The 26,144-nt window shown below is 46.6% G+C and overlaps 2 protein-coding genes across 10 annotated transcripts in view; both read left to right on the forward strand.

Annotated features, from left to right (window-relative positions):
• Positions 1-9,538, forward strand: part of gdpd2 (glycerophosphodiester phosphodiesterase domain containing 2) — a 351,510-nt gene extending 341,972 nt beyond the window's left edge. For 8 of the 9 annotated variants that reach the window (XM_072505507.1, XM_072505508.1, XM_072505509.1 and 5 more), the window contains 2 exons: positions 2,454-2,495; positions 9,355-9,538. In XM_072505507.1, the coding sequence (XP_072361608.1) occupies positions 2,454-2,495; positions 9,355-9,395 (83 nt within the window). In that variant the 3' untranslated portion in view covers positions 9,396-9,538. Of the gene's footprint in view, positions 1-2,453; positions 2,496-9,354 lie in introns of those variants that run through there. The other variant, XM_072505513.1, reaches the window with a different exon arrangement.
• Positions 9,539-17,672: 8,134 nt separating this feature from the next.
• Positions 17,673-26,144, forward strand: part of kif4 (kinesin family member 4) — a 103,467-nt gene continuing 94,995 nt past the window's right edge. The window contains exons 1-3 of the mRNA XM_072505515.1: positions 17,673-17,824; positions 23,853-23,976; positions 24,979-25,093. Of these exons, the coding sequence (XP_072361616.1) occupies positions 23,854-23,976; positions 24,979-25,093 (238 nt within the window). The 5' untranslated portion in view covers positions 17,673-17,824; position 23,853. The remainder of the gene's footprint in view (positions 17,825-23,852; positions 23,977-24,978; positions 25,094-26,144) is intronic.

Raw genomic sequence — 26,144 nt, forward strand, 5'->3', positions numbered from 1 at the left:
TGGGAACAAAGTCCCATAGCGAGCAGATTTAGCTCCGTGTTTCCTGCCGCCGAGAAACACACGGCTATTCAAGGTGACTCACGTTGAACAAGGGACTTGAACTGGGAACACACAGCCAAGGCCGCACATGGCCCCTTTTTCTAAAATGGGGGGCTCCGGTTTCATCCCAAAAAGTCCCGAAAGACATGCTGTTAGGTGATTTGGACATTCTGAATGCTCCCTCACTGAATTCTCCCTCAGTGTATCCAAACAGGCGCCGGAGTGTGGCAGCATTGGCATTTTCACAGTAACTTCATTGCAGTATAATGTGAGATTTCTTGTGACAATAATAAAGATTGTTATTATGTCAATGCTCCTAAGGGTTCTGCCATTTAATGTATAATTCACACCTGAATTTGATCTTCCAAAATGCATCGCCTCGCATTTGTCCAGATTCAACTCCATCTGCTATTTCTCTGCCCAACTCTCTAATCCATCTACATTCTGTTGTATTCTCTGACTGTCCACTTCACTATCTACAACTCCATCTACCTTAGTGTCATCTGCAAAATTGCTCATCAGACCATCTACATTTTCCTCCAGGTCATTTATACATATTACCACCAACAAGGTCCTAGCACTGATCCCTGTGGAACACCACTAGTTACAGATCTCCATTCTGAAAAATCCTCTTTCACTGTTACTCTCTGGCCCCTGTTGCCAACCCAGTTCTTTATCTGTCTAAGTAGCACACCCCGAATCCCATGCGACTTTAGCTTTTGTACCTGTCTGCCATGAGAGACCTTGTCAAATGCCTTACTAAAGTCCATGTAGACGACATCCACAGCCTTTCCCTCATCAATTAATTTTGTCACCTCCTCAAAAAACTCTTATCAAGTTGGTAAGACATGACCTTCCCCACACAATATCATGTTGCCTATCACTAACCGGTCCATTTGCTTCCAAATATGAATAAATCCTGTCCCTCAATATCTTCTCCAAGAGCTTACCCACCACTGATGTCAGGCTCACTGGCCTATAATTATCCCTGCTTCCCTTCTTAAACAAAGGGACAACATTGGCTATTCTCCAGTCCTCTGAAACCTCACCTGTGGTCAAAGAAGATGCAAAGATAGCTGTTAAGGCCCCAGCTATTTCTTCTTCTACCTCCCATAGTAACCTGGGGTATATCCCACCTGGTCCCGGGGACTTGTCTATCCTAATGCATTTTAAGATATCCAACATTTCCCCCTTCATTATGCTGACATACCCTAGAGTATGCACACACCCATCCCTAACCTTAACATCTGTCATGTCCCTCTCCTTGGTGAATACCGATGCAAAGTACTCATTAAGGATCTCACCACTTCCTCTGACTCCACACATAACTTCTCTCCTTTGTCCTTGAGTGGGCCTACTCTTTCCCCAGCTACACTTTTACTCCTTATATATGTATAAAAGGCCTTGGGATTTTCCTTGACCCTGCTTGCCAATGGCATTTCATGCCTCTTCTAGCCCTCCTAACTGGGAAGAAGATGCAGTGTGATTTGGATAGGCTGAGTGAGTGGGCATATGCATGGCAGATGCAATATAATGTGGATAAATGTGAGGTTATCCACTTTGTGGATGTGGGAAAGTGTGAAGTTGTTCATTTGGACAGGAAGGATAATAAAGCAGAGTATTACTTAAATGGAGAACAACTGCAGAGTGTTGATGTGCAGAGTCATCAAGGTATTCTCGTAAAATACAACAAAAAGTTGGTATGGAGGTGCAACATGAAATTAGGAAGGCTAATGGAATGCTATCCTTTTATACAAGAGGAATTGAACATAAAAGTAAAGATGTTATGCTTCAGTTATATAGGGCATTGGTGAGACTGCATCTCAAATACTGTGTGCAGTTTTGGTCTTCTGATTTAGGGAGGATGTAAATGCATTGGAAGTGTTCAGAGGAAGTTTACAAGATTGATAACTGGAATGAGCGGGTTATTTTATGAGGGTAGATTGGCAAGGTTAGGCTTGTTTCCACTGGTCTAGAAGAGTGATGGGTGACTTGACTGAAGTTTATAATATCCTGAATGGTATTGATAAGGTGGGCATTGAAAGGATGTTCCCTCTTGTCGGTGAGTCTTGTACTGTTATAAAGTTAGGGGTCACCTTTATATGAAAGAGATACGGAGATTTTTTTTCTCTCAGAGGTTTGTGCGACTTTGGAACTCTCTGCCTCAGAAGACAGTATAAGAGAGGGTTACTGAATATTTTAAAGGTGAAGGTAGATAGATTCTTGTTAGGCAAGGAAATCAAATGTTATCGGTGATAGATGGGAATGTGGAACTCAACACAGACAGGTCAGCCACAATCTTATTGAATGGCGGAGCAGGTTCAAGGGGCCGAATGGCCTACTTCTGCTCCTATTTCTGTGTTTGTAATTGAAACTTTTGCTAAACACTTGTTGCCCACTTATTCATTTTTCAGGTGAACCGCAATCTTATCAGCCAGAACTTCTCGCAGAAACAGGTGGGACCTCATTAGTAAATTTAAATAAGTATCAGATGATGTACTTATGATCTTAATGCAGTTGTTGTCTCTGAATGCATGGCTACCACCAGTTCCTGACCACCCATAATTGGGACGGCACAGTTACGAGGTGGCCATTTTGAGAAATACTTAAAGGGATCCTCAGCTGTTTGTAAGTAAAATATTAGAAATATTGGGGACCATTTTGTTGGTATTAAATTAGGATTTTCTTTTTTCTACTTGAATGATTTTAAATTGCTTTTAGTTGCTGCAGAATGTTCTGAATTCTCTAGAAGGTTCCAGCAATGAACCTTTTTTTCTTTATCGGGTTTCTTCTGAATATTCCACTCTAGCAAAAAGACAATAAGTTGCATTGCCAAGGAACAAACAGAGCTGCAGATAGTTCAAGAGACGCAGTCATGCTCACAGAAATCTTTATCCTCCAACAACATTCATCCTTGAGGTGGAGAACTTGGAAAATTCCAAGGTCAACCCATCTGCCTTTGAGGGATAGTGCCCACAAAGACGGGATCTTCATTGTTGGGAGTGGGTGCAGGCTGGGGTCGGGCCGGGCCACCAAGGAAGACATTTGGATGCAGCTACAGGGGCTGCTGCGTGCTGAGGTTTGCCTCTGTGGTTGGGGGACTTGGTGCTAGTTAAAATAAAAACACCAAAGGTCCTGCAACCCTCACCAATTCCCCCCCCCCCCCCCCTCCATAACACATACACACACATTCCCATGCCATGTCCTCATGTCAGGCTATGAAGCCAATCCAATCCCACCCCCCTGCATAGCCTATCACGACCCCTCTACCAAGCCACCCCTCATCGTCACTCATGCCACCAATGACACACCCTTCCTTTGTCCCTCACACACCCATGCCAAACTATGGCATGCCACCCACCCATCTTTACCCTTAATGCACCAATGACAAATTGTGGCAATTCCATGTCCATCGACCCACAAAGCATGACATTGAACCAAACACCCCAAATAAATCTCTCAAGAGTTGTAGTCTTGAAACATGGGGATCGATTCAACCAAATGGGAACAAAATCCCACAGGGAGCATGTTTAGCCTCGTGTTTCCTGGAGCCAAGAAACACGTGGCTATTCAATACAACTCCCGTGTACAAGGGACCTGATCTGGGAACGTGCGGCCGAGGCCACACGTAGCCCCATTTTCTACAGTGGGGAGCTCCGCCATTTTTGAATGGCATCCCGATCTCCATGGCCCCCAAAGCGATCCCTGATCTCTTTCCCTCTCTCCCCCCCAGCCCGAATGCACTGTAGGAGTGTCCCCAGTCCCCTTGAACCCCCCCAACACACACCCATGCAGGGCACCCCCAGCCCGATCGCACGTGCACATAAAATGCCACCTTGGCAGTGCCAACCTGCAGTGCCTATGCCAGCTGGCAGTGCCACCTGGGAACCTTGACAATGTCAGAGTGGCACCCAGATGGCAGGGTGGCCAGGTGGCACTAGCTGTGCCAGGGCACCTACTTGCCCAAAGGGCATGCAGCTTCATTCCCTGGGTGACCCCCCACAAGTGCTTTTCTATCTGGTCCCCATTTGTAGGGAGCAGTGCTGAACGGCACTCACTCGAGGTCCCCAAGGCAAAGGGAATGAATACCAAAACCTCAGGTACCTCGGGAATCTGCACATTAGAGTGCGACTAACTGTCTCGCTTTACCCTGTGGATTTGCCAAAAAGTGATCTTGCAAGGCGTTGCGAGCCACGTAGACCCTGGGAGCGGAGTCTCCTGGCTTTTATCTGCCACACTGCACCACAGCAAACTGCTTTCCTGGCTCAGCGTGGCCAATTGGATTGCGCCCATAAAGTTTCTCTCAAACTCAGCATTTTCAATTTTTATTTCAGATTTCCAGCACAATACTTTGCTTTGCTATTACCGAAAAAATGTCATTCATTCATTCATACAAAGAACAAAGAGCAAAGAAAAGTACAGCACAGGAACAGGCCCTTCGGCCCTCCATGTCCACGCTGACCATGCTGCCCATCTAAACTAAAATCTTCTACACTTCCTGGGTCCGTATCCCTCTATTCCCTTCCTATTCATGTATTTGTCAAGATGCCCGTTAAACGTCACTATCATCCCTGCTTCCACTACCTCCTCCGGCAGCGAGTTCCAGGCATCTATTACCCTCTGTGTAAAAGTCTTGCCTCTAAACCTTGCCCCTCGCACCTTAAACCTATGCCCCCTAGTAATTGACCCCTCTACCCTGGGAAAAAGCCTCTGACTATCCACTGTGTCTATGCCCCTCATAATTTTGTAGACCTCTATCAAGTCGCCCCTCAACCTCCGTCGTTCCAGTGAGAACAAACCAAGTTTATTCAACCTCTCCTCATAGCTAATGCCCTCCATACCAGGCAACATCCTGGTAAATCTCTTCTGCACACTCTCGAAAGCCTCCACATCCTTCTGGTAGTGTGGTGACCAGAAATGAACACTACACTCCAAGTATGGCCTAAATAAAGTTCTATACAGCTGCAACATGACTTGCCAATTTTTATACTCAATGGCCCGGCCAATGAAGGCAAGCATGCCGTATGCCTTCTTGACCACCTTTCCACCAGTGACCTGTGGACCTGTACACCTAGATCTCTCTGACTTTCAATACTCTTGAGGGTTCTACCATTCACTGTATATTCCCTACCTGCATTAGACCTTCCAAAATGCATTACCTCACATTTGTCCTGATTAAACTCCATCTGCCATCTCTCCACCCAAGTCTCCAAACGATCTAAATCCTGCTGTATCCTCTGACAGTCCTCATCGCTATCCGCAATTCCACCAACCTTTGTGTCGTCCGCAAACGTACTAATCAGATCAGTTACATTTTCCTCCAAATCATTTATATGTACTACAAACAGCAAAGGTCCCAGTACTGATCCCTGCGGAACACCACTAGTCACAGCCCTCCAATCAGAAAAGCACCCTTCCATTGCTACTCTCTGCCTTCTATGACCTAGCCAGTTCTGTATCCATCTTGCCAGCTCACCTCTGATCCCTTGTGACTTCACCTTTTGTACCAGTCTGCCATGAGGGACCTTGGCAAAGGCCTTACTGAAGTCCATATAGACAACATCCACTGCCCTACCTGCATCAATCATTTTTGTGACCTCTTCAAAAAACTCAATCAAGTTAGTGAGACACAACCTCCCCTTCACAAAACTGTGCTGCCTCTCGTTAATACGTCCACTTGCTTCCAAACTTTCCACTATGTTGGAAAAGAGTAATTTCACCACAAATAAATTGAAATGCAAACCCTTGAAACCACTTAACCTTATGTAAATAAACATCGTGAAACTGATCACAGGACCAAACCACTTAACCTGATGTAAATAAACATGTGAAACTGACCACAGGACCAGAAAGCCAGATCTTCAATCAAGCAAAGTTTTTTTTGGGACGCAGCTTTTCATCAAGAGTAATAGATGTCTCGGCTTTTAGTCAAGCCTCAGTATGTATGCTTGGCTGAGAGCCCAGATATCCATTACTTTGTTGGAATAGCTGCATCCCACAGAAAACATTGCTTGGTTGACAGCTCTGGCTCTCATGTCTGTGATCAATTAAGTGTTTTCAGGGGTTCGTGGTTTCTATTATTGATACTTTAAAGCAGTGGTCACCAAATAGTTGATCGCGATCGACATGTTGACCCTAGAATGTCAAACAATTGATTATCATTGCCTGCCGACCCGCGCCAAATGGATAGCACATATGGTGGGAAGCACGTTTAGAGAGGTGGTCACACTGCAGGCGCAGACTCATAGAATCATAGAATTTAGAGAATTTACAGTGCAGAAGGAGGCCATTTGGCCCATCGAGTCTGCACTGGCCCTTACAAAGAGCACCCTACTGAAGCCCACGTATCGACCCTATACCTGTAACCCAGTAACCCCACTTAACATTTTTTAGACACGAAGGGCAATTTATCATGGCCAATCTACCTAACCTGCACATCCTTGGACTGTGGGAGGAGACCGGAGCACCCGGAGGAAACCCACGCAGACTCTGGGAGAACGTGCACACCGCACAGACAGTGACCCATCGAACCTGGGATCCTGGAGCTGGAGCTGTGAAGCAACTGTGCCAACCACTATGCTACCGTGCTGCCCACAGGCAAGGAGGGAACAAGTGACCACCAAGCAGAACAAAAGGACTAGGCAGACAGCGCGGGAATCTCCTGTGGCTAATTCCCTGCAAAACAGATGTACCATTTTCGATACTGTTGAAGGGAGTGGCCTCTCAGGGGATAACAGCAGCAGCCAAATTCGTAGCACCGCGATTGGCTCTGCTGCACAAGGGAGGAGAAAATGGTGTACAAATGCAATAGTTCTAAAACATAGAAACTTGGTGCAGGAGGAGGCCATTCTTCCCTTCAAGCCTGCTCTACCATTCATTATGATCATGGCTGATCATCCAGTTGAATAACCTAATCCTGCTTTTCCCCCCATATCCTTTGATCCCCTTCGTCCTAAGTGCTATGTCTAACTGTTTCTTGAAAACATACATTGTTTTGGCCTCAACTACTTCATGTGGTAACAAATTCCACGGACACACCATTCGGGGTGAAGACATTTCTCCTCATCTCTGTCATAAAAGGTCTAACGCATTTCCTCAGACTGTGACCCCCAGGTTCTTGACATGGCCACTCTCGGGAACATCCTTCCTGCATCTACCCTGTCTAGTCCTGTTAGAATTTTATTAGTTTCTATGAGATATCCACATATTCTTCTGAACTCCAGCGAATACAATCCTAACTGATGCAATCTCTCCTCATACATCAGTCCTGGCTTCCCAGGAATCAGTCTGCTAAACACTCGCTGCACTCCCTCTAGAGCAAGAACATCCTTCCTCGGATAAGGAGACCAAAACTGCGCACAATATTCCAGTGTGGTCTCACCAAGGCCATGTATAATTGAAGCAAGACATTCCTGCTCGAGGTACTCAAATCCTCTCGCAATGAAGGCCAGCATACCATTTGCCTTCTTTACCACCTGCTGTACCTGCATGCTTACCTTAAGTAAGGAGATAGGGTATTCAATTTTGAGGGGAATAGATAGACATTTCTGTGGTTTCAAAAGAGACGGTGCTGATGTCAAGGATGTCTCGGAGCGGTTACAGGACATTCTGAAAGGGCAGGGTGAACAGCCGTTTGTTGTGGCAAACATTGGTATACTATACACAACATAGCTAAAAAAAAGGGATGAGATCCTAAAATCAGAATGTAGGGAGCTAGGAAGCAAGTTGTAAAGTAGGACCTCAAAGATGGGGGGTGCGGGGGGATTTGAAACAAACCTATTGGACTTTAACCTGGTGTTGTAAGACTTCTTAAAGTAATATGGCAGGGGGGTGGAACCGAGGTAAGGATTCAGAGCAGGAGAAATCAAGAACAAGAGAAAAAGATAGCAAGGTGAATATGAAAAGTGAAAGGCAGATTAATCAAGGGCCAGAATCAGATAAGGACACAGTAAAGAAAAAGTAGCAGAGGGACAAGGAATGTTGAAAGGACTAGCCTTAAGGTTTTGTAACCGAACGTTCTCAGCATTTGAAATAAAATGAATTAGCTGTGCAGATAGATGTACACGGGTGTGGTATAGTTGGTATTACAGAGACATAGCTCCAAGGATGGGAGGTAAGCGTTGAGGGACATTCAGTGTTTAGGAAGGACAGACAGAAAGGAAAAGGTGGTGGAGTAGTTCTGTTGATTAAAGAAGATATTGATACAATATTGAGAAAAAGCACAATGTGGAAAAACGCGTGCAAATCACTCTGGACTTAACTGGCGGGATTCGAACCCGGGTCCACAGAGCATGGCAAAGACTCAAGAAAAAACGGTGACTTTCTCACTCTTACTGACTGTGGTCTGTGGGTCAGAAAGTTGAGGATCCAGTTGCAGAGTGAGGAGCCAAGTCCTGGGTTTTGGAGCTTTTATGTGAGCTTGGCTGGGATTATGGTTTTGAAGGCAGAGCTGTAGTCAATAAATAGGAGTTTTGACAAAGAGAAAGATCAAGAGGCAAGCATGTCCCCAACATATTTAGGGCAGCACGGTAGCATTGTGGATAGCACAATTGCTTCACTGCTCCAGGGTCCCAGGTTCGATTCCCGGCTTGGGTCACTGTCTGTGTGGAGTCTGCACGTTCTCCCCGTGTGTGCGTGGGTTTCCTCCGGGTGCTCCGGTTTCCTCCCACAGTCCAAAGATGTGCAGGTTAGGTGGATTGGCCATGCTAAATTGTCCGTAGTGTCCAAAATTGCCCTTAGTGTTGGGTGGGGTTAGTGGGTAATGGGGATAGATGGGGTTACTGGGTAATGGGGATAGGGTGGAGGTGTGGGCTCGGTAGGGTGCTCTTTCCAAGAGCCAGTGCAGACTCGATGGGCCGAATGGCCTCCTTCTGCACTGTAAATTCTATGATTAATTCTATGATATTCAAAAGACAAGTGACTGAGAAAATCATTCCAATTAAGAAACTGGTTTGAATCACAACCAATGGTGCACCGTCAATGTCAAGTGACAATGCAGGCTTTGTTGCAATTGGCAGAAATGATCCTGAAATCCCCTCCTTTGTCAAGTACCACTGAGTTATCCACCAACAAGTGCTAGTGTGCAAGGTTGTCATGTAATGACAGTTGTTATCAAGATCTTCAACTCAATTCATGACAGAGTTCTGCAACATCGCTTGCTCAAATCGTGGTCACCTTGGGTTCACCACTGTATTGTCAGACTGCTCATACGGCATCAAAATATGGATGATCCAAAACAAGAATTAAGTTATTGTGTTTAGTTTCTGTCAAAAAGCTTTTTACCCTTTCAGTTTCTATATTCTTTCTCTGTTGCAGAAGTGAAGATGAAAGAAGATTCTGAGGACACTATTCTGTGATCAAGCTTTGGAAGCAAAATTTCTCCATATCAATGTAATTCATTGACTACATGACGTCACAAGGGCTCGATACTGGCCTCTGAGTTGAAGTTCGAGGTCAATGGAAAATTGTACCTACCTTTTTTAAAAACTTTATTTACAAATATGTTTCTGTCATTCATGTCAGAGTGGGCTTTACATAATCAAATGGGTGCAATTGTTTTTTAATCCTAAAATTTGGTCCTGCTTCCCTATCTGACTGAAGATCCCTCTGCCATTCAATCCTATTTCCCTCATACAAATACGCCCCAATCCAGCAGAACCAACTTCTCAACTTCTCTCCCTGACAGTACACCCCAGTGCACTGACCCTTCCTTCCTGATAGCACTATGTGTGCACCTCCCTGCATTACATGTGTCCATATTACAGCTACACCACTTGCATCCCCCCCCCCCCCCCCCCCCCCCCCCACACCCTCCCACCAACATCTTGGCAGTGTTCCCTAACCTAGTGACTGACCCACTATTGTATCAAACTGCTAAAAAGAATAACAAGAATGGCCGGGACTGCAATGGGTCAAGAAGATGACACAACACACCATCACACCATTACTTTCTCAGGATGAATAGGGTAGGACAATGAATGCCAGCCTTGCCAGTGATGGCCAAGGACATTTAAAAGATGCAGTTCCATTCACGGTCTTGAGCATTGTTGTTGTCTGCTGCATGGTCTTTCAAAGAAGTGTGGACCTTGAAGAGGGAGGAGTGCTGGAATTACACAGTTCCTTGGAGCGGGAAAAGACTGAAGAGGAGGACGATGATGATGTAGTGGAGAACAGTGGCTATGCTTTACAGGAAATTTGCCTGGAGCACCTTATGATTCAAGAATCTAGGATCTGATCAGCATGTAGTGAGGACTGATCCAGGCACACTGATCCAGGCACTTTTCACCTATACTCAACTGCAGGATAGTTGTGCTGGAATACTGAATGAGTATCCATAAAGTACACAATTATGACTACTTTAATTGTTATCAAAATGGGATGAAATACAAGTCCCCACTGACCACACAGGCTTTTGATCACTCTCAGTTCTTCCTTTTTTGGCTTTATTTCCATCAAAGAATGAAAATGCAGAAGTCTGAGTGCAAGCAACAAAATGCCCTCTGTGTTAAGTACTCAAGAGTTAATACAATCTCAAAACAATGACACGTTAAGTGATTCAGAAAATACATTTAATGATATGGTGACCTATAATTACAGCCGCTCTGACGGAGTGCTCTAGCTGTGGCTGAGGATGAAGCAGAGGCACTGGTAAATGCATGCTGCTCAGATGCTCATGGCGGCTGTCCTCAGCCTGGAGGTTCTGGGGTGGTGATTACCCTCTTGCGTTTTGTGCTCTTCTGCAATCTCAAGAGAGTTAAAACAAAGCTTCAGCATTCCCCCATCCCCCCCCCCCCCATCACTATTGCCAGCAGTACAATCGCCTGAGATGATACAGTTTTTAGTGTTGTCTCTGTGTCTCTGCTGCAAATATTCTTGACTCATGGCTATGCAATGCTCTTTGGGCATACATTTCTCCTATGTAGGTGAACTAGGAACACTCTGCTCCCCAAGGTTGCTCAGTTGGGGACTACAGACCTGGGCCCCTGAAATGTGGATGTCATATTGCAATCACCTTGCCAAGTTTGAGTAGGTCACTGAAATGCTTCCAGCACTGTACCCATGTTCTCCTCACAATGCTGCGGCTACTCACAGCGTGAGCCGCATTCAGCCAAGCTTGCTTCATCAGCTGATTGGTCTGCTCCTGTCATGAGAAAGAAAGACTGCATTTACATAGCATTTTTCACAACCACTGGACGTCTCACAGTGCTTTACAGCCTCTGAAGTATTTTTGAAGTATTGTAAGGTACGAAACAGGGCAGTCAATTTACACTCGGTAAGTTCACACAAACAGCAATAATGACCATAATCTGTTTTTGTGATGTTGATTCGGGGACAAATATTGATCCGGACACTGAAGACAACTACCCTGTTCTTCTTCAAAATAGTGCTTTGGGATGTTTTCCATCTTCAGCAGGCAGATGAAGCATTTGTTCACATCCCATCCAAAATGTAACACTATGACAATGCAGCATTCCCTCGCACTGAACTGGAGTGTTAGTCTAGAGTTTTGTGTTCAAGCCCTGGCAGTGGGTATTGAACCAGTACCTTGTGTTACAATCCCAACATGTTACTACTGGACAAGTGAGATCCCAGTATAGAACCTGGCTTGATAGAGCCTAACTTTTATTTTTTTGTTTAGATATTTTGGGTGAGCAGAGTCACAGGGCTGTTGAGGAAATTCTAACAAAAGAATAAAACATTTATTAAACAAGAAAAGATTAACTATAATATACTATTCCTTCATCGCAAATTTACGTTTTCAAAAATACAAGTTACAAAAAATGCCATACCCTAATGTTCTCAGTAAGTACACAGTTCATGTAAACCAATAGGCAAACTGTGATCAGACACACCACACTCTGAAACCAAGTGGCTAATGCCACCCAAAACAACTTCTGTAGATTTTTCATCAAATCCCCCCCAGACACTCGTCACACGGTGAGCAACTGGTGTCAATGGAACTCTGGCTTTCACACAAGAGTTTCCAATCTCTGCTCTTGAAGAACATGCCTTGGAATTTTCTTCCAAACAATACTTTCTCTCAGATAACCTCACCAAGGTTCCACCTCCAGGGTTTCACCCTCTCCTTTTGGTATTCCTCTGCGCTGAGTTGCCACATGCATTCAAGCTTCCATGCACTCTCTTAGTACCCAGCTATGCAGGGTATATTAAAATGTCACAAACATTTTGATTACTCCAGATATCTAGCTTCCCACTATCTGACATCTCCAGGTCTGCACCTTGCAGCACTGCCCTTAACTGAAAGCCTCTTTCTTTGCTCTTGAGTTAACTGAACAGACCCTTTTTCCAATTTCTGTTCTTTGTTCCTTTAACTTCCCAGAACTCTCTTCTATCCCATTCACTTGTTTCTGAGACTTTCTGTTCTTTAGTTTCTGGGTCTTAGTGTCTGTCCCTCTGTATTGTCCTGCTTGTACTGGACACCCCTTGCCTCTGGGTTACCTGGTTCCAAATTAACTCTTAAATGTCCTTGTTGTCTCAGTGTGGGCTTCTGGTTGTAAGCGACAACTTTATACCCCCTGTTTGCTTTAGGATTCTTAAAGGGGAAATGTTTAAATTGAAACTAAAACTAAACCAAACTGAATCATTGACCCTTAGTATACAAATACAGAGACACAAATTAAGCTTATTGAAACTTATACCTTATTTCTTGTCCCTACTAAAACAAATATACATTACTTAAAAACTATCTCATAATGCTTGTAATTCAGAGGTAACAGTGCTACCAACAGAGCTATAGATGATGGAGTAACAAAACACTTTTCCTTCCAATTCCTCCAAAAGAATGTCAAGGGAAGCTTCCAAGAAATGTAGGGTTGCCCTAGCACGGGTGCTCAACCTGGTGCTCTCTCTGCCATCTCTGCATAAAACAGCAGCAACAATAATGGTTGCTGTTTGTCCTTTAAATTGAGCCTACAGATTGCAGCGCCTGCCTCCTCCAACCTGCCCCCAATTGGACATTGGGCCACATATTGGCCTTTGCTTCCAAAAACTGGATTGCACGTCTAAAAGTAAAGCAGTATGGGGTTGGAACCCTGATGTGTTCCCAATGTCAGGATCCCCACCCCAGATCGAAAATCTTGCCTGTTCACTAATTTAGAATGGGAGTTAAGGAAGTTCCATGGGCAAATGAACTGCTTTGTATTTTTTTACTTGCAAGGTTGACTGCAGAATTCTATTATTCCCCTATTTCTGAAACACGGATGATGGGTCCTCCCCTTGTAATATTTATTTTTCATTGGCATGTGTCTATTCTGTGAATTCTGAAATATCCCTTTAAATGTCTGCCACTGAACCTCTATTGATCTATCCCTTAAGCACATTTGCCAGTTCACTTTAGCTAGCTCCACTTTCATACCCTAATAATTGACCTTATTTAAGTTTAAAAACATGGGCCGTGATTCTGCCGAATCCCCCGATGGCCCGACGCTGCCGTATAAAAATGGCGCGAACCAGTCTGGCGTCGGGCCAACCGGAAGTTGTGGAATCCTCCGCACTTCTGGGGGCTAGGCCAGCGCCGGAGGGGTTGGCGCAGAAGGGCCGGGGCGAGTTAGCGCATGCGCAGAACCGCCAGCGTGGTTCCGCGCATGCGCAGACCGGCCGGGGTATTCTTGCGCATGCGCAGGGGTTGCCTTCACCGCGCCGGTCATGGCGGAGCCCTAGAGGCCGGCGTGGAAGGATTGACCCCACTGCACATGCCCGCCCCGTGGGGCCCCGATCACAGGCCAGGCCACCGTGGGGGCCCCCATGGGGCCGGATCCCCCCGTGCCCCCCAAGGACCGCACCAGCCGGCCTACCAGCCAGGTCCCGCCGTGTGGGACCATGTGTAATTCACGCCGGCGGGACTGGCCAGAAACCGTCGGCTGCTCGGCCCATCGGGGCCTGGAGAATTGCCGGTGGGGTGGGGGTCGCTGCCAATGGCCCCCAACTGGCGTGGCGTGATCCCCGCCCCCGACTTAAAACCGGCACAGGAGAATATGGCAGCCGGCTTCGGAGCGGCGGGGTGGGATTCACGCTGCCCCCCGGGGATTCTCCGACCCGGCGGCTGGTCGGAGAATCCCGCAGAGTTTTGGACGCACTCTTCTATCCTTCAAATTGAATGTAAAATTCAATCATATTATGTTCGCTGCCAACTAGAGGTGCCATCACTATGAGGTTATTAATTAATCCTATCTCATTGCACAATACCATATCGAATATAGCTTGCCATCTGTTTGGCTCCAGAGTGTGCTGTTCTAAGAAACTATTTTAAAAACATTCTTTGAACTCATTCGTGCTACTTTTGTCCATCTGATTTTTTTCAATTTACATAGATAAATATCCCCCATGATTATTGTCTTACCTTTTTGACAAGCTCCCACAAATTACATTTTTTTTTGTTTAAAATTTAGGGTACCCAATTCATTTTTTCAAATTAAGGGGCAATTTAGTGTGGCCAATTCACCTACCCTGCACATCTTTCGGGTTGTGGGGCCAAACCCACGCAAACATGGGTAGAATGTGCAAACTCCACAATGTCACCTACCCTTCAATCATCCAGCCCCAATCAATGTGATCCTGTGGTCATGTCTCTAGTGGGTGGCATGGTGGCACAGTGGTTAGCACTGCTGTCTCACAGCTCCAGGGACCCAGGTTCAATTCTGGCCTTGGGTCACTGTCTGTGTGGAGTTTGCACGTTCTCCCCATGTCTCCGTGGATTTCCTCCGGATGTTCCACTTTCCTCCCACTGTCCAAAAATGTGCAGGTTAGGTGGATTGGCCAGGCTAAATTGCCCCTTAGTGCCCGACGGTTAGGTGGGGTTACTGGGATAGGGTGGAGCTGTGGGCTTAAGTAGGGTGCTCTTTCAAGGGCTCGATGGGCCAAATGGCCTCCGTCTGCACGGTAAATCCTATGATTCTAATGGTTGGTAAAAGATGCAAGCACGGGCCAGAATTGAACATTGCTCAAGCGGGCACTGGGAGTGCCTGGAATTGCATGTAAAGAAGTCGGGTGCACCCACAAATGTTACGGTCGCATGCAAGAGTCAGAAGCGTGCCCACCAAGAGGCAATGTAACCCTGAAAGGGGCCATGTAAACACAATTTTTAGTGGCATATCTGCTTTTATGGTTGGTGGGGAGGCCGATGGACCAGGCAATTTAGCTTCAACCTCGATCCAGGGTGGGATGAACCGTCTGGGCTGAAATAAAAGAAATGTGTTTGGGGACTGCGATTTATGATTGAATATGCTGCCTTGTCACCTTTTGCCTAGTTTTTCCATCACAATTTATTTTTCACTGGCTTGCAGCTCCCTGAGACAGCTCCACAGCAGCTGTTCCCGAACAGATTAGAAGCACCAGCCTGCACCCTCTTTTTTTCTCAGTACACACCCTCTCTGGCAGCATTGAACGTTTCCCAGCACACGTTTCATACTGGCTGGGCCAGCCAACATAAAATTGTGTTCCATTAGCACTGTTGCCTCACAGCGCTGAGGTCCCAGGTTAGATCCTGGCTCTGGGTCATTGTCCAGGTGGAATTTGTGTGGATTTCGCCCCCACAACCCAAAGATGTGCAGGGTAGGTGGATTGGCTATGCTAAATTGACCTTTAATTGGAAAAAATCAATAGGGTACTCTAAATTTAAAAAAATAAAAAAGTGTCCCAGGGATGAATGCAGCCAGCAGCTCAATTTGCACTCGCTTCTAGGTATGCTGAGTTCACACAGCTGACAGTTGAAAAATTCAGGCCATAATGTAGGGAGACCAGTGAGCATTAGGTTACCAGGTATTGGCAGAGACTATATTATAGAAGAATCATAGAATTTACAGTGCAGAAGGCCATTCAGCCCATTGAGTCTGCACCAGCCCTTGGATAGAGCACCCTACTTATGCCCACACCTCCACCCTATCCCCGTAACCCCGCCTAACTTTCTTGGACACTAAGGGCAATTTAGCATGGCCAATCCACCTAACCTGCACGTCTTTGGACTCTAGGAGGAAACCGGAGCACCTGGAGGAAACCCACGCAGATACGGGGAGAACGTGCTGACTCCGCACACAGTGACCCAAGCCAGGAATCGAACCCAGGTCCCTGGCGCTGTGAAGCAACACTGCTAACCACTGTGCCGCCTCAAATTGCTCTAGGTCAGTGAGGATTAGGGTTGCTGAATCTGGCTGAATGCATTGCTGAAGGTTTTATCACATGATCTCCTGCGAATGTCCCTGTCTTCACTCTCTGGCTGCAGTGGTTAAAGAAAGCAGCCCATCACCATCTTCTCAAGGGCAATTAGTAGTGGGCAGCAGTAAATGCTGGACCTGCCAGTGATGCTCAGACCCCAATAAAAATGTTTCCTGCCAATGCATGATGGTTGCCAATACCTGTCTATGCACTAAGCCACACATGCACAATACTATGTTGTCACTTGCAGAGACACTGGGCTGAATTCTCCGACCCGCTGCGCCAGATTTCTAGTTCAGCACGCCAGTGGGATGCTCCGTTTCGCCAGCTGGTCAACGGGGTTTCAAATTGTGGGGCAGCCCAACGCTGTCAGGAAACCCGCTAGGCTGACGGCAAAACGGAGCATCTTGACGGTGGAGAATCCAGCCCACAATGTCAGTCGGAAGCCATTCACCCAGTTTCTGAAGCACAAGGCAGGTGGACAGTGGAGTGCATCTGTGTCGGGGGAGGGGGGGGGGGAGCGGGAGGGGGGGGGTGGGGGAGCATGATTCCAGGGATTGGGATGGGGAGGGAGGGGTCAATGATATCTGCAATTCTGTTTGCAGCTCCCAGGCCTGTTTCTCCTAGCACATCACATTGAAGCACAGACAGGCAGTTGATGGAATACAGGCTTAATGACACATCATCCCTTCCAGACCACTATGATAAGCTGCTGTGGCAAAATGGAGATGGTTTATTGGACGAATGTGTCCTTCCCAGAAAAATGGCTGGGGGAAACCGAGCAAGAATATTGATAAGGAAATCAAGTGAGATAGAATGTCTGTGCTGAGTTTGCACGTTCTCCCCGTGTCTGCGTGGGTTTCCTCCGGGTGCTCCGGTTTTCTCCCACAAGTCCCGAAAGACGTGCTGTGAGGGGAATTGGATATTCTCAATTCCCCCTCTGTGTACCCGAACAGGCGCCGGAATGTGGTGACTAGGGGCTTTTCACAGTAACTTAATTGCAGTGTTAATGTGACAATAAAGATTATTATTATTAAACTGTGGGGAACCCTGAGGTTCAGCTGCCTGTTCTGCAAAAGCAGTTCCGTCAACGATCACTGCGCATGCGCCACGCACTGCGCGTCATGCTGCACTCAACTGCGCATGCACGGCTTTGGCAACCGATGTCGTCATCGTGAAGAGCCTGTGGAGGAGGGGAACTGTGGGATTAATATTCAGCAATGCCACTTCTTTAGAATGGCTGAGCCTTTCCGATATTTCCTCTTCCCGTATCCCGGTAACTTGGCTCTCTGGCCACTGTTGTTGTTGACTCAGCCGCTGTGGGACCCAGGGCAGAGCCGGTTCCCCCAGCAACCACCGCCTGCCTCCATCCCGCCTTGCGATAGGATGGAATTACTCCGGTCACGTGATGGCAGCAGAAGCGCGGCCTGTGATTGGCTGATCCCGGCCGCGAGCTGTAATTGGTTGATTGCAGTATTTGAATTGGCGGGCGGTTAGCGGGAATGGACCGAGGCGGAATCTAGGGAGGTTGCCGATTGCTAAATCGAGTCCTGGCTTGTGAGAACGATTGTTACCGAGGCCCAGCGTCTGAGGAGGGAGCGGGAATCATTTGAAGGTTGGAGTTGTACCCGCATTAATGGGAAGGAGAGGGTTGGGATAGGGAGCCGCTATCTCTGTCGGTGTGAGTCCCCCCAGGTTCTGGCGGAGATCAAGGCCCCCGAGTGTTGTGCTCTTACCACCAGATCAGTCACTGCCTGCAGTATTATACTTGGATGAACACTAGTGAAAAGCGGTCTACGCCAGCGTTTAATTCCGATCATCTTATTCGGGACGGATATAATTCCATTACATTCAATCCAGTCGATCTGGGTTTAAATGATCCTGCCGCTGTTATTTTATTATGGGGAGGGCGTTGGCGGTTCTTAACTGGTGTAGGGTGACTTGGTCAATTTCTATTCCTGGTTTAATACGGATTGTAATGTAGGAAATGGGGATCTGAGGCCATTTGACCAATCGAGCCGTCTGCCTTTCATTGACTGATCTGTTTGTGGCTTTAACTCTACCTGTCTGCCTTCCCCATAGAACAGACAGTGCAGAAGGGGGCCATTCGGCCCGTCGAGTCTGCACCAACCCACTTGAGCCCTCCCTTCCACCCTATCGCCATAACCCAATGGATCTGTTTGGTCACTAAGGGCAATTTATCATGGCCAATCCACCTAACCTGCACGTCTTTGGACTGTGGGAGGAAACTAGCACCTGGAGAAAACCCATGCAGACACTGGGCGAATGTGCAGACTCTGCACAAACAGTGACCCCAGTGGGGAATCGAACCTGGGACCCTGATGCTGTGAAGCCTCAGAGCTATCCATTTATGCTACTGTTGACTCCTTTGTCAATCAAAATGTCTTGGCCTAGCCTTGAATATATTCAATGCTCCTATTGTGGAAGAGGATTTCAAACACCCTCAGAGAAGAAATGCCTTTTCACCCCTCTCAAATGTGAGACTCCTTACTTTTAAATTGGTTGTGGAATTTCAACAGTGACTACTTCAGTGGGTGTAAAGAGCTTGGGCTTTGGGATGTCCTGTGGAGTGTTGGTTGGAACTTGCAATTTTCCCATGGAAGCTACAAGCCCATAACTGCCATTGAGCTGTGTTTCAAATTTAAAAAAACAACAACTTTCCAATCATGGGCAATTTAGTGTGACCAAGCCACCTGACCTGCACATCTTTGGGTTATGGGCTTGAGATCCACACAGACATGGGGAGACTGCAAACTCCTCACGGACAGTGACTTGGGCTGGGATTGAACCTGGGTCCTGGTGCTGTGAGGCAGCAGTGCTAACCACTGTGCTGACCTGCTGTTGAGCTGTGTTATACTGATCTACATTTTAATTCTGTCTACATTTTAATTCTTGCACCTTGAAACATTTGTCCATTCATGATTCATTCTAAGCTTTTGGTCTAAACCATACTGTAATTCCATTTTATATACTAGCCATGTTTTTGTGAACTTTCTGCTGTCAGTCCTAAATTTGTCAGGTTCTGACCTTTTGACTCAACCAGTTTATGTCCCCACATGTTAACTAATTGACCAGACTAACCAATTGATAACTTATGGTGTTTTGTAAGGAGTGGTAAATATGCATGTCAAATGATTTTCTGGTTATTCCATTTATCAAACCCCAAATTGTTATTTCAATAGCTTTTTATACTTATTTTCCCACATTTCTGATTGAGATGTATTTTCTACTCTATGAATATTGAGGATGCATTTCCATACTTTTTTTTAATAAACATTTTATTGAGGTATTTTTGGTTTTACAACCATGACAAATTAAACAATATAAATAAGTCTATTGACATAGTGCAAAAAGCCTGCTTCCTCCCTTAGGAAAGCTCCTGTCTGTGAACATATTTCCTCTTCCCCCCCCCCCCCCCCCCCCCCCCCCAAATCCTCAGTCTCTGCCATCTCCAAATCCCCCCCCCTCCCCTCCGTCCATCGTTGCGGGGGCAAACCGGTGGTTATTGCAGATTGGGGACCAGACTGATGCTTCCTCCATTGCCCCAGACTCTCGGGGCTGCCACCACCACTGGGCTGGTGGAGTACCATGCTGGTGGGAACGGCAGAGGCGCTGTTATCAACGCCCCCAAGTTGGTGCCCTTGCATGAAGCCGCCTCTGTACGCTCCCATGTCGACGACCCCCACCCCCTTCCTGATCATGGCTATATTCGCTGCCCAATAATAGTTTACCCCCCCCCCCCCCCCCCCCCCCCCCCCCCCGGCACCTCTCCTGTTCCTTTGCCTGGATCGCGAACATCTCTCTTTTCCCCATATTTAGTTTTGTACCCCGAAAACCGACCAAAACCCCCCCAGAATCCTCATGATTTCTTCCATCCCCTCCACTAGGTCCAATACATACAGGAGCAGAGAGCAGGTCGTCTGTGTAAAGTGAGACTGTGTTCCACCCCCCTGGACCAGCCCCTTGAGGCTCTCAACGCAATCGCCAGCGACTCTATAGCTGGTGCAAACAACAGTGGGGAGAGTGGGTACCCCTGTCTCATTCCCTGATGTAGCCTAAAATTCTGATGTCGTCCTACTTGTCCATACACTCGCCACAGGAGCCTGATACAGCAACCTGACCCAGTCAATAAAGTCCCATCCAAATTTGAACTGTCCCAGTACCTCCTCAGATATTCCCATTCTACTCGATCAAAAGCCTTCTCTGCGTCCATTGCGACCACTACCTCCACCTCCCTACCTTCTGGGGGCATCATGATCGCATTTAGTAACCTTCTTACATTTGGACACCAACTGCCTTCCCTTAATGAACCACGTCTGGTCCTCCCCAATCACGTCCGGAACACAGTCTTCAATCCTAGAGGAGAGAATTTTGGACAGCAGTTCGGCGTCCACATTCAATAGGTATAGGACCCACACAGCTCCGGATCCTTATCCCGCTTCAGAATCAGCGAGATCGTGGCCTGTGACATTGTCGGGGGAAGCAACCCTCTCTCCCTTGCCTCATTGAATGTCCTCATCGACAGCGGTCCCAATATCCCAGCGAACTTTTTATAGAACTCCACTGGGTACCCGTCTGGCCCCGGGGCTTTACCCAACTGCGTGGTCTTCAGACCCTTCGCTATCTCTTCTCTCCCGATTGGGGCCCCCAGCCCTTCTACCAGCTCCCCGTCCACCTTCAGGGAAATTCAGCAGGCCTAGGATGTGCCTCATCCCCTCTGGCCACGGTGGGGGTTCCGACCCATGCAGCCTACTATAAAAATCCTTAAACGCCTTATTCACCCCTACTGAGTCTCCCACCAGGCTCCCATCTCCATCCTTTACTTTCCATATCTCCCTGGCTGCCTCCCTCTTTCTAAACTGCTGTGCAAACATTCTGCTGGCCTTCTCTCCATGCTCATAAATCACCCCCCCTCTCCTTTCTCAGCTGCTCCACCACCCTCCTGTGGTTAACGAGCCAAACTCTGCCTGTAGACTCCGCCGTTCCCTTAGAAGCCCAGCCTCTGGAGTCTCCGCATACCTCCTGCTGACCTGTAGTATCTCCTTTACCAGTCGGTCTGTCTCTGTCCTGTCTACCTTTTCCCTGTGGGCCTTTATCGAGATCAGCTCTCCTCGAACCACCGCCTTCAATGCCTTCCAGATGACTGCTGCTGAAATCTCCCCCGTGTCAGTGACCTCCAGGCAATTCTGAATACATTTACTCAGCCGCCTACTCACACGTAGAAGGAGAACTCCTTTACTCGTGGCTGCCCAAATCTCCATGGGTCCATCCCACCCCCCACCCCCCCACCCCCCACCCCACACACACACACACACATCTGTTCCATGAACCCTTTTAGCTCCAGAGCCGTTTCTGGCGCCCTGCACGTTTTTGAGCTTGACCGGTCTAAACCACGGTCAATAACTGTATTGAAGTACCCTCCCAAGACCAGCTTATGCGAATCCAGGTCCAGTATCTTTCACAACATCCTCTTTATAAACTCCACATCGTCCCAGTTTGGAGCGCGTGCATTTACTAGTACCACCTGCACCCACTCCAATTTCCCACTGACCATAATGTACCGGCCTCCCCCATCAGAAACTATTCTTCCTGCCTCAAATACCACTCGCTTGTTGATCAGGATCGCGACTCCTCTGGTCTTTGAGTCCAGTACCGAATGGAAAAACCTGTCTGACCCAACCTTTCCTTAGCCTAATCTGGTCAGCTACACTAAGGTGCGTTTCCTGCAGCATTACCACGAACGCCTTCAGTCCTCTCAAATACGTGATCATGCATGCCCTCTCGACCGGCCCATTGAGCCCTCTTACATTCCAGGTGATCAATCTAGTTGTGGGTCTCGTCGCCAGCCCGTGCCCCATGCCTCCATCCCTGTCCCTCCAGCAAGAGTCCCTCCCTCGTCAGCAGAACATTCCCCCCCCCCCCCCCTCCCTAGTAACAGCACAAAATAAATCAACCCCTTTGATGAACCTAACATCTATTCACCCCCCACTAAGCTTCTGTAAGCTAGCCCACCCAGCTAGCTTAGTGGCCCTCTCCCCTGGCACCAGACAATCTCTCGCCTATTGTTCCCCCCCTCCCCGCTCATGCGTGCATATTCAAATGAAAGACAATCCCAACATGATTGTCCGACAGATATTTAAAAACAAAACAAGTTGAACTCCAACAATCCAGCATCTGTACAAACACCCCCCAACCCCCCAATAGTGCTAATGAAGACTTTACCTTGCGCAGCTCTGCAGCTGACCCCAGGTCCGTACAGCAGGCATTACAAATAACGTCCAAAAAAGCGAGAAACCAGAAACCTTTATTTTTTAAAACATAAACGCTACAGCAAAATTCAAAAGTTCTCCGTCCGACACCAGTCCTTTCCTTTTTCGCGAAGTCCAGCGCTTCCTCGGGCGACTCTAAATAGACATGTCGTTCCTCGTATGTGACCCAGAGGCAGGCCAGGTACAACAGTCCGATCTTCACCTTTTCCTTAAAAAGGGTCGACCTGACCTGGTTAAACCCCGCTCTTTTCCTGGCCACCTCCGCACTTGGGTCTTGATAGATCCGTAGGATACTGTTGTCCCATTTGTAGCTCTGTGTCTGCTTGGCCCACTAAAACGTGCTCCTTATCCAGATATCTGTGGAATCTCACCACCATTGCCCCGGATCCAGAGGGAGGGGGGGGTCTCCCATTCGTGGCTTCCCCTCAAGCGCTCTGTGAGCCCTGTCCGCCTCCAAGGGTCGGGGGAATGCCCCATCCCCCAACAGCTTCTTGAACGTGCCCGCTACATGTGCTCCACGTCCGCTCCTTCGGATCCCTCCGGGAGCCTATTGATCCTCTAGCTCTGCTGGTGGGACCTGTTCTCTAGGTCCTCTACCTTCTCCAGGAGCCTTTTCTGCTGGTCTCTTAGCATCCCCACCTCCAACTCCACAGCTGTTTGATGGTCCTCCTGATCAGCTGGCACCTTCTCTACTTTCTGAATCGCCTGATCTTGGGCATCCAATCTAAGTTCCAGCTGCAAAATTGCCTCTTTAATCATGTCCAAGCAGTCCTGCTTCTGCTTGGCAAAGCCCTCCTGGATAACTTTAACTGCTCCATTGACTGCTGGGTCGACAAGCCAGAGCTCCAGTCCTCCGCCATGCTTTCTCCCACCAGCTTCAGCCCAAGCCTTCTCTGTCTTCTGCCTCTGCGAGCACTCCTAGTCCTCCTCCTCCATGCACCGATGTGGGAATTCAGTTCACAATTGCATCTCATCAATTTTTCAAATCCAGACCAGTAAAAAATCAGGGGGAAAAGATCCAAAAATTCGAGCGGGAGCCACCAAATGTGCGACTTACTCCTTCATAGCCGCTACCGGAAGTGGCATTTCCATACTTCCTCTTATTAGCAGTTCTCTGAACAGTTTTGGTCATGTTTTAACACTGTCCCTTGATTTGTTTGACATCTAACTTTCTACACCTTCCTCACAGTTATTGAATCATCTTCTAATTGGTGCATTTATGATATTTCTGTATCCCTGGACTTGTGGTCATTTCAGTTGTCTGTGGTCACTTCCACTGACTAAATGTACTGTCTCAATCCAGTGGATAGTGTTTCCATTTATGTATTCTTGACTCTTATTATCTATTGACAGGATGGTAAGAGAAGAGGAGAAGGTTATTCCAGTGCGAGTTGCCCTACGTTGCCGTCCTCTTGTGCAAAAAGAAATCGATGAAGGATGTCAGGTGTGCTTGACATTTACCCCAGGAGAGCCACAGGTAAGAATTTAAACAAGTTGATGGTTTAATATCTTGCATGTGCGTTGTTTTTTGGGAATAGGTTAGTAATAAGGCAAAGGGGGTTTTAAGGTATTTCCATTCTTCTGTTGCTCTTGTGTGGAATATTGTTTGTTCTCTTATTTTATCTTCGATCGTCCGGTTGATTGGAGGTGTTGAAAATACAGCTTTATTGCTAATTATTCACTTTAATACACTTGCATATGAACTATCAAACCAATACATGAGTTGGTCAAATACATGGCAAAGGAAATCATAAATCATAAAATCATTAATAAATTTAAAAAAACACATGGGATGATTCAAGAATTCAGGGCCACGAGGTCTCACTTCTTTTAAAGGAATCCTTGGGCTGGATTCTCTGCCGGCGGGATGCTCCGTTTTGCTGGCAGCCTGGGGATTTCCCGACTCTGGGGCTGCCCCACGATGGGAATCTCCATTGACTAGCCGGTGTAGTGAAGCATCCCCCCCCCCCCCCCCCCCCCCCCCTGCCCCCTGGTGGGGTAAAACAAATGTGGCTGGGTGAGAAATCCACCCCTTGTCTATGGTCTGATCTTTCATTGGTTTCTAATTCTCAGCTGGGACCTCTTGATTTGTTCCAATAGATGTCTGTTACCTGGAGGATGATTCATTAATCAAACATTGGACATCAGTAAATCTTAATTCAGTGTCTACGTATGCATCCTCACGCCACTGCTGGCCATAGGCCTTGCTGTAATTATTAGTTGATACATTCTATTGCTAAATGCACTGAAATATAATAGTCTATTCATTATGAAACATTCACAGAAACAATGTTTAAACTCCCACAGACCAGATACTAAGTTCAATAGTTATTATCTAAAACAATGACTATTTTCAGTCAAGGCATTTTAAATAATTTCACTCTTTAGCTATGCATTCAATTAGCACCTAAAACCATGAATAAATCAATAATGTATCTCGTATGTTGTGCTAATTTCTTTTGTTATCTTCCTTTCTTAGGTACTTTTGGGAATTGACAAATGTTTTTCATACGATTACGTCTTTGATCCCTGTGCAGAGCAAGAAGAAGTGTTCAATATTGCAGTTGACCCCCTTATTCAGGGTATATTCAAAGGTAAGTATTTCTTACTGCGTGTTTTTAATAGTTTGGAAGTTGCATTTCTCCAATGTTGAATTGTTTCTTTTCCCTCTTGATGACCTTGAATGCCACTTTTCAGCCACTGCCATTTTATTTCCCCATGTCTGCATACATTCTTTCCATTGTGGAAAAGAGTCTTCAAGAAGGATGAGCCAGCTGTAGCTAACAGAAATTGAGGCTGATATCATTAAAGAAAAGGCATATAATGCTGCAAAATGGTCGGCCAGAAGGTAGTGAATTTTAGACATTCATAGGATGGCTTTGGGTGGAAAGTATTTGGGTAAAGCGGCAAGAACTATAAAACAGTGTAGAAAGAGTACCTGAAGTTAATAGTCCCTGAGTGAATGAGACGATGGAATTAATGATGTGGGGGGTGAAATGAGAAAGTGGCATAGACTTTGAACAAATCTTCTGTCTTCACTTTAGATGCTAAAACCATTCCAAAAGGTAGAAAAATCAGTGGTCTGGAAGGAAGGTGGAACTTGCCAATCGAAATAATACAAGACAAGTTAATGGGACACTGGTTCCCTGGATGAGTTGTATCTGTGATCTCAAAGTGACTAAAAAATAGTGGATTCTTTGGTTGTAATCTTCACAAATCACTTGATTGTAGAAAAGGTCTGCATGGAAAATTTTAGTAGTGTCCTTTGAGGATTTAACGAGCAGGGTGGATAAAAGTGCACCAGTAGATATAGTGTATTTGGATTTCCAGAAGGCATTTCACAAAGTTGCTACATAAAGGTTACCGTAGAAGATTAACCTGTGTTGTTCAGGATAATAGTTTAGATCGAGGTCTGACTAATGGGAAAGTCTGGATCAATAGGTCATTTTAGGTTGGAGTGTCCCAGGGATCATTGTTGGGGCCTCATCAATTTACAATCTACATTAATTTTGATGAAGTCCTTTACTGTTTTATCAATGGCCACCATATAAAGATAGCTGGGAAAACAAATTGAGGTTAGTCTGCAAAGGGATAGAGATTGTTAAGTGAGTAAACAAAATAATTTTGACAGATGGATTGGAGGCA

The sequence above is a fragment of the Scyliorhinus torazame genome, chromosome 5, assembly GCF_047496885.1.
Source record: "Scyliorhinus torazame isolate Kashiwa2021f chromosome 5, sScyTor2.1, whole genome shotgun sequence".
In the NCBI taxonomy this organism is placed as follows: Eukaryota; Metazoa; Chordata; class Chondrichthyes; order Carcharhiniformes; family Scyliorhinidae; genus Scyliorhinus; species Scyliorhinus torazame.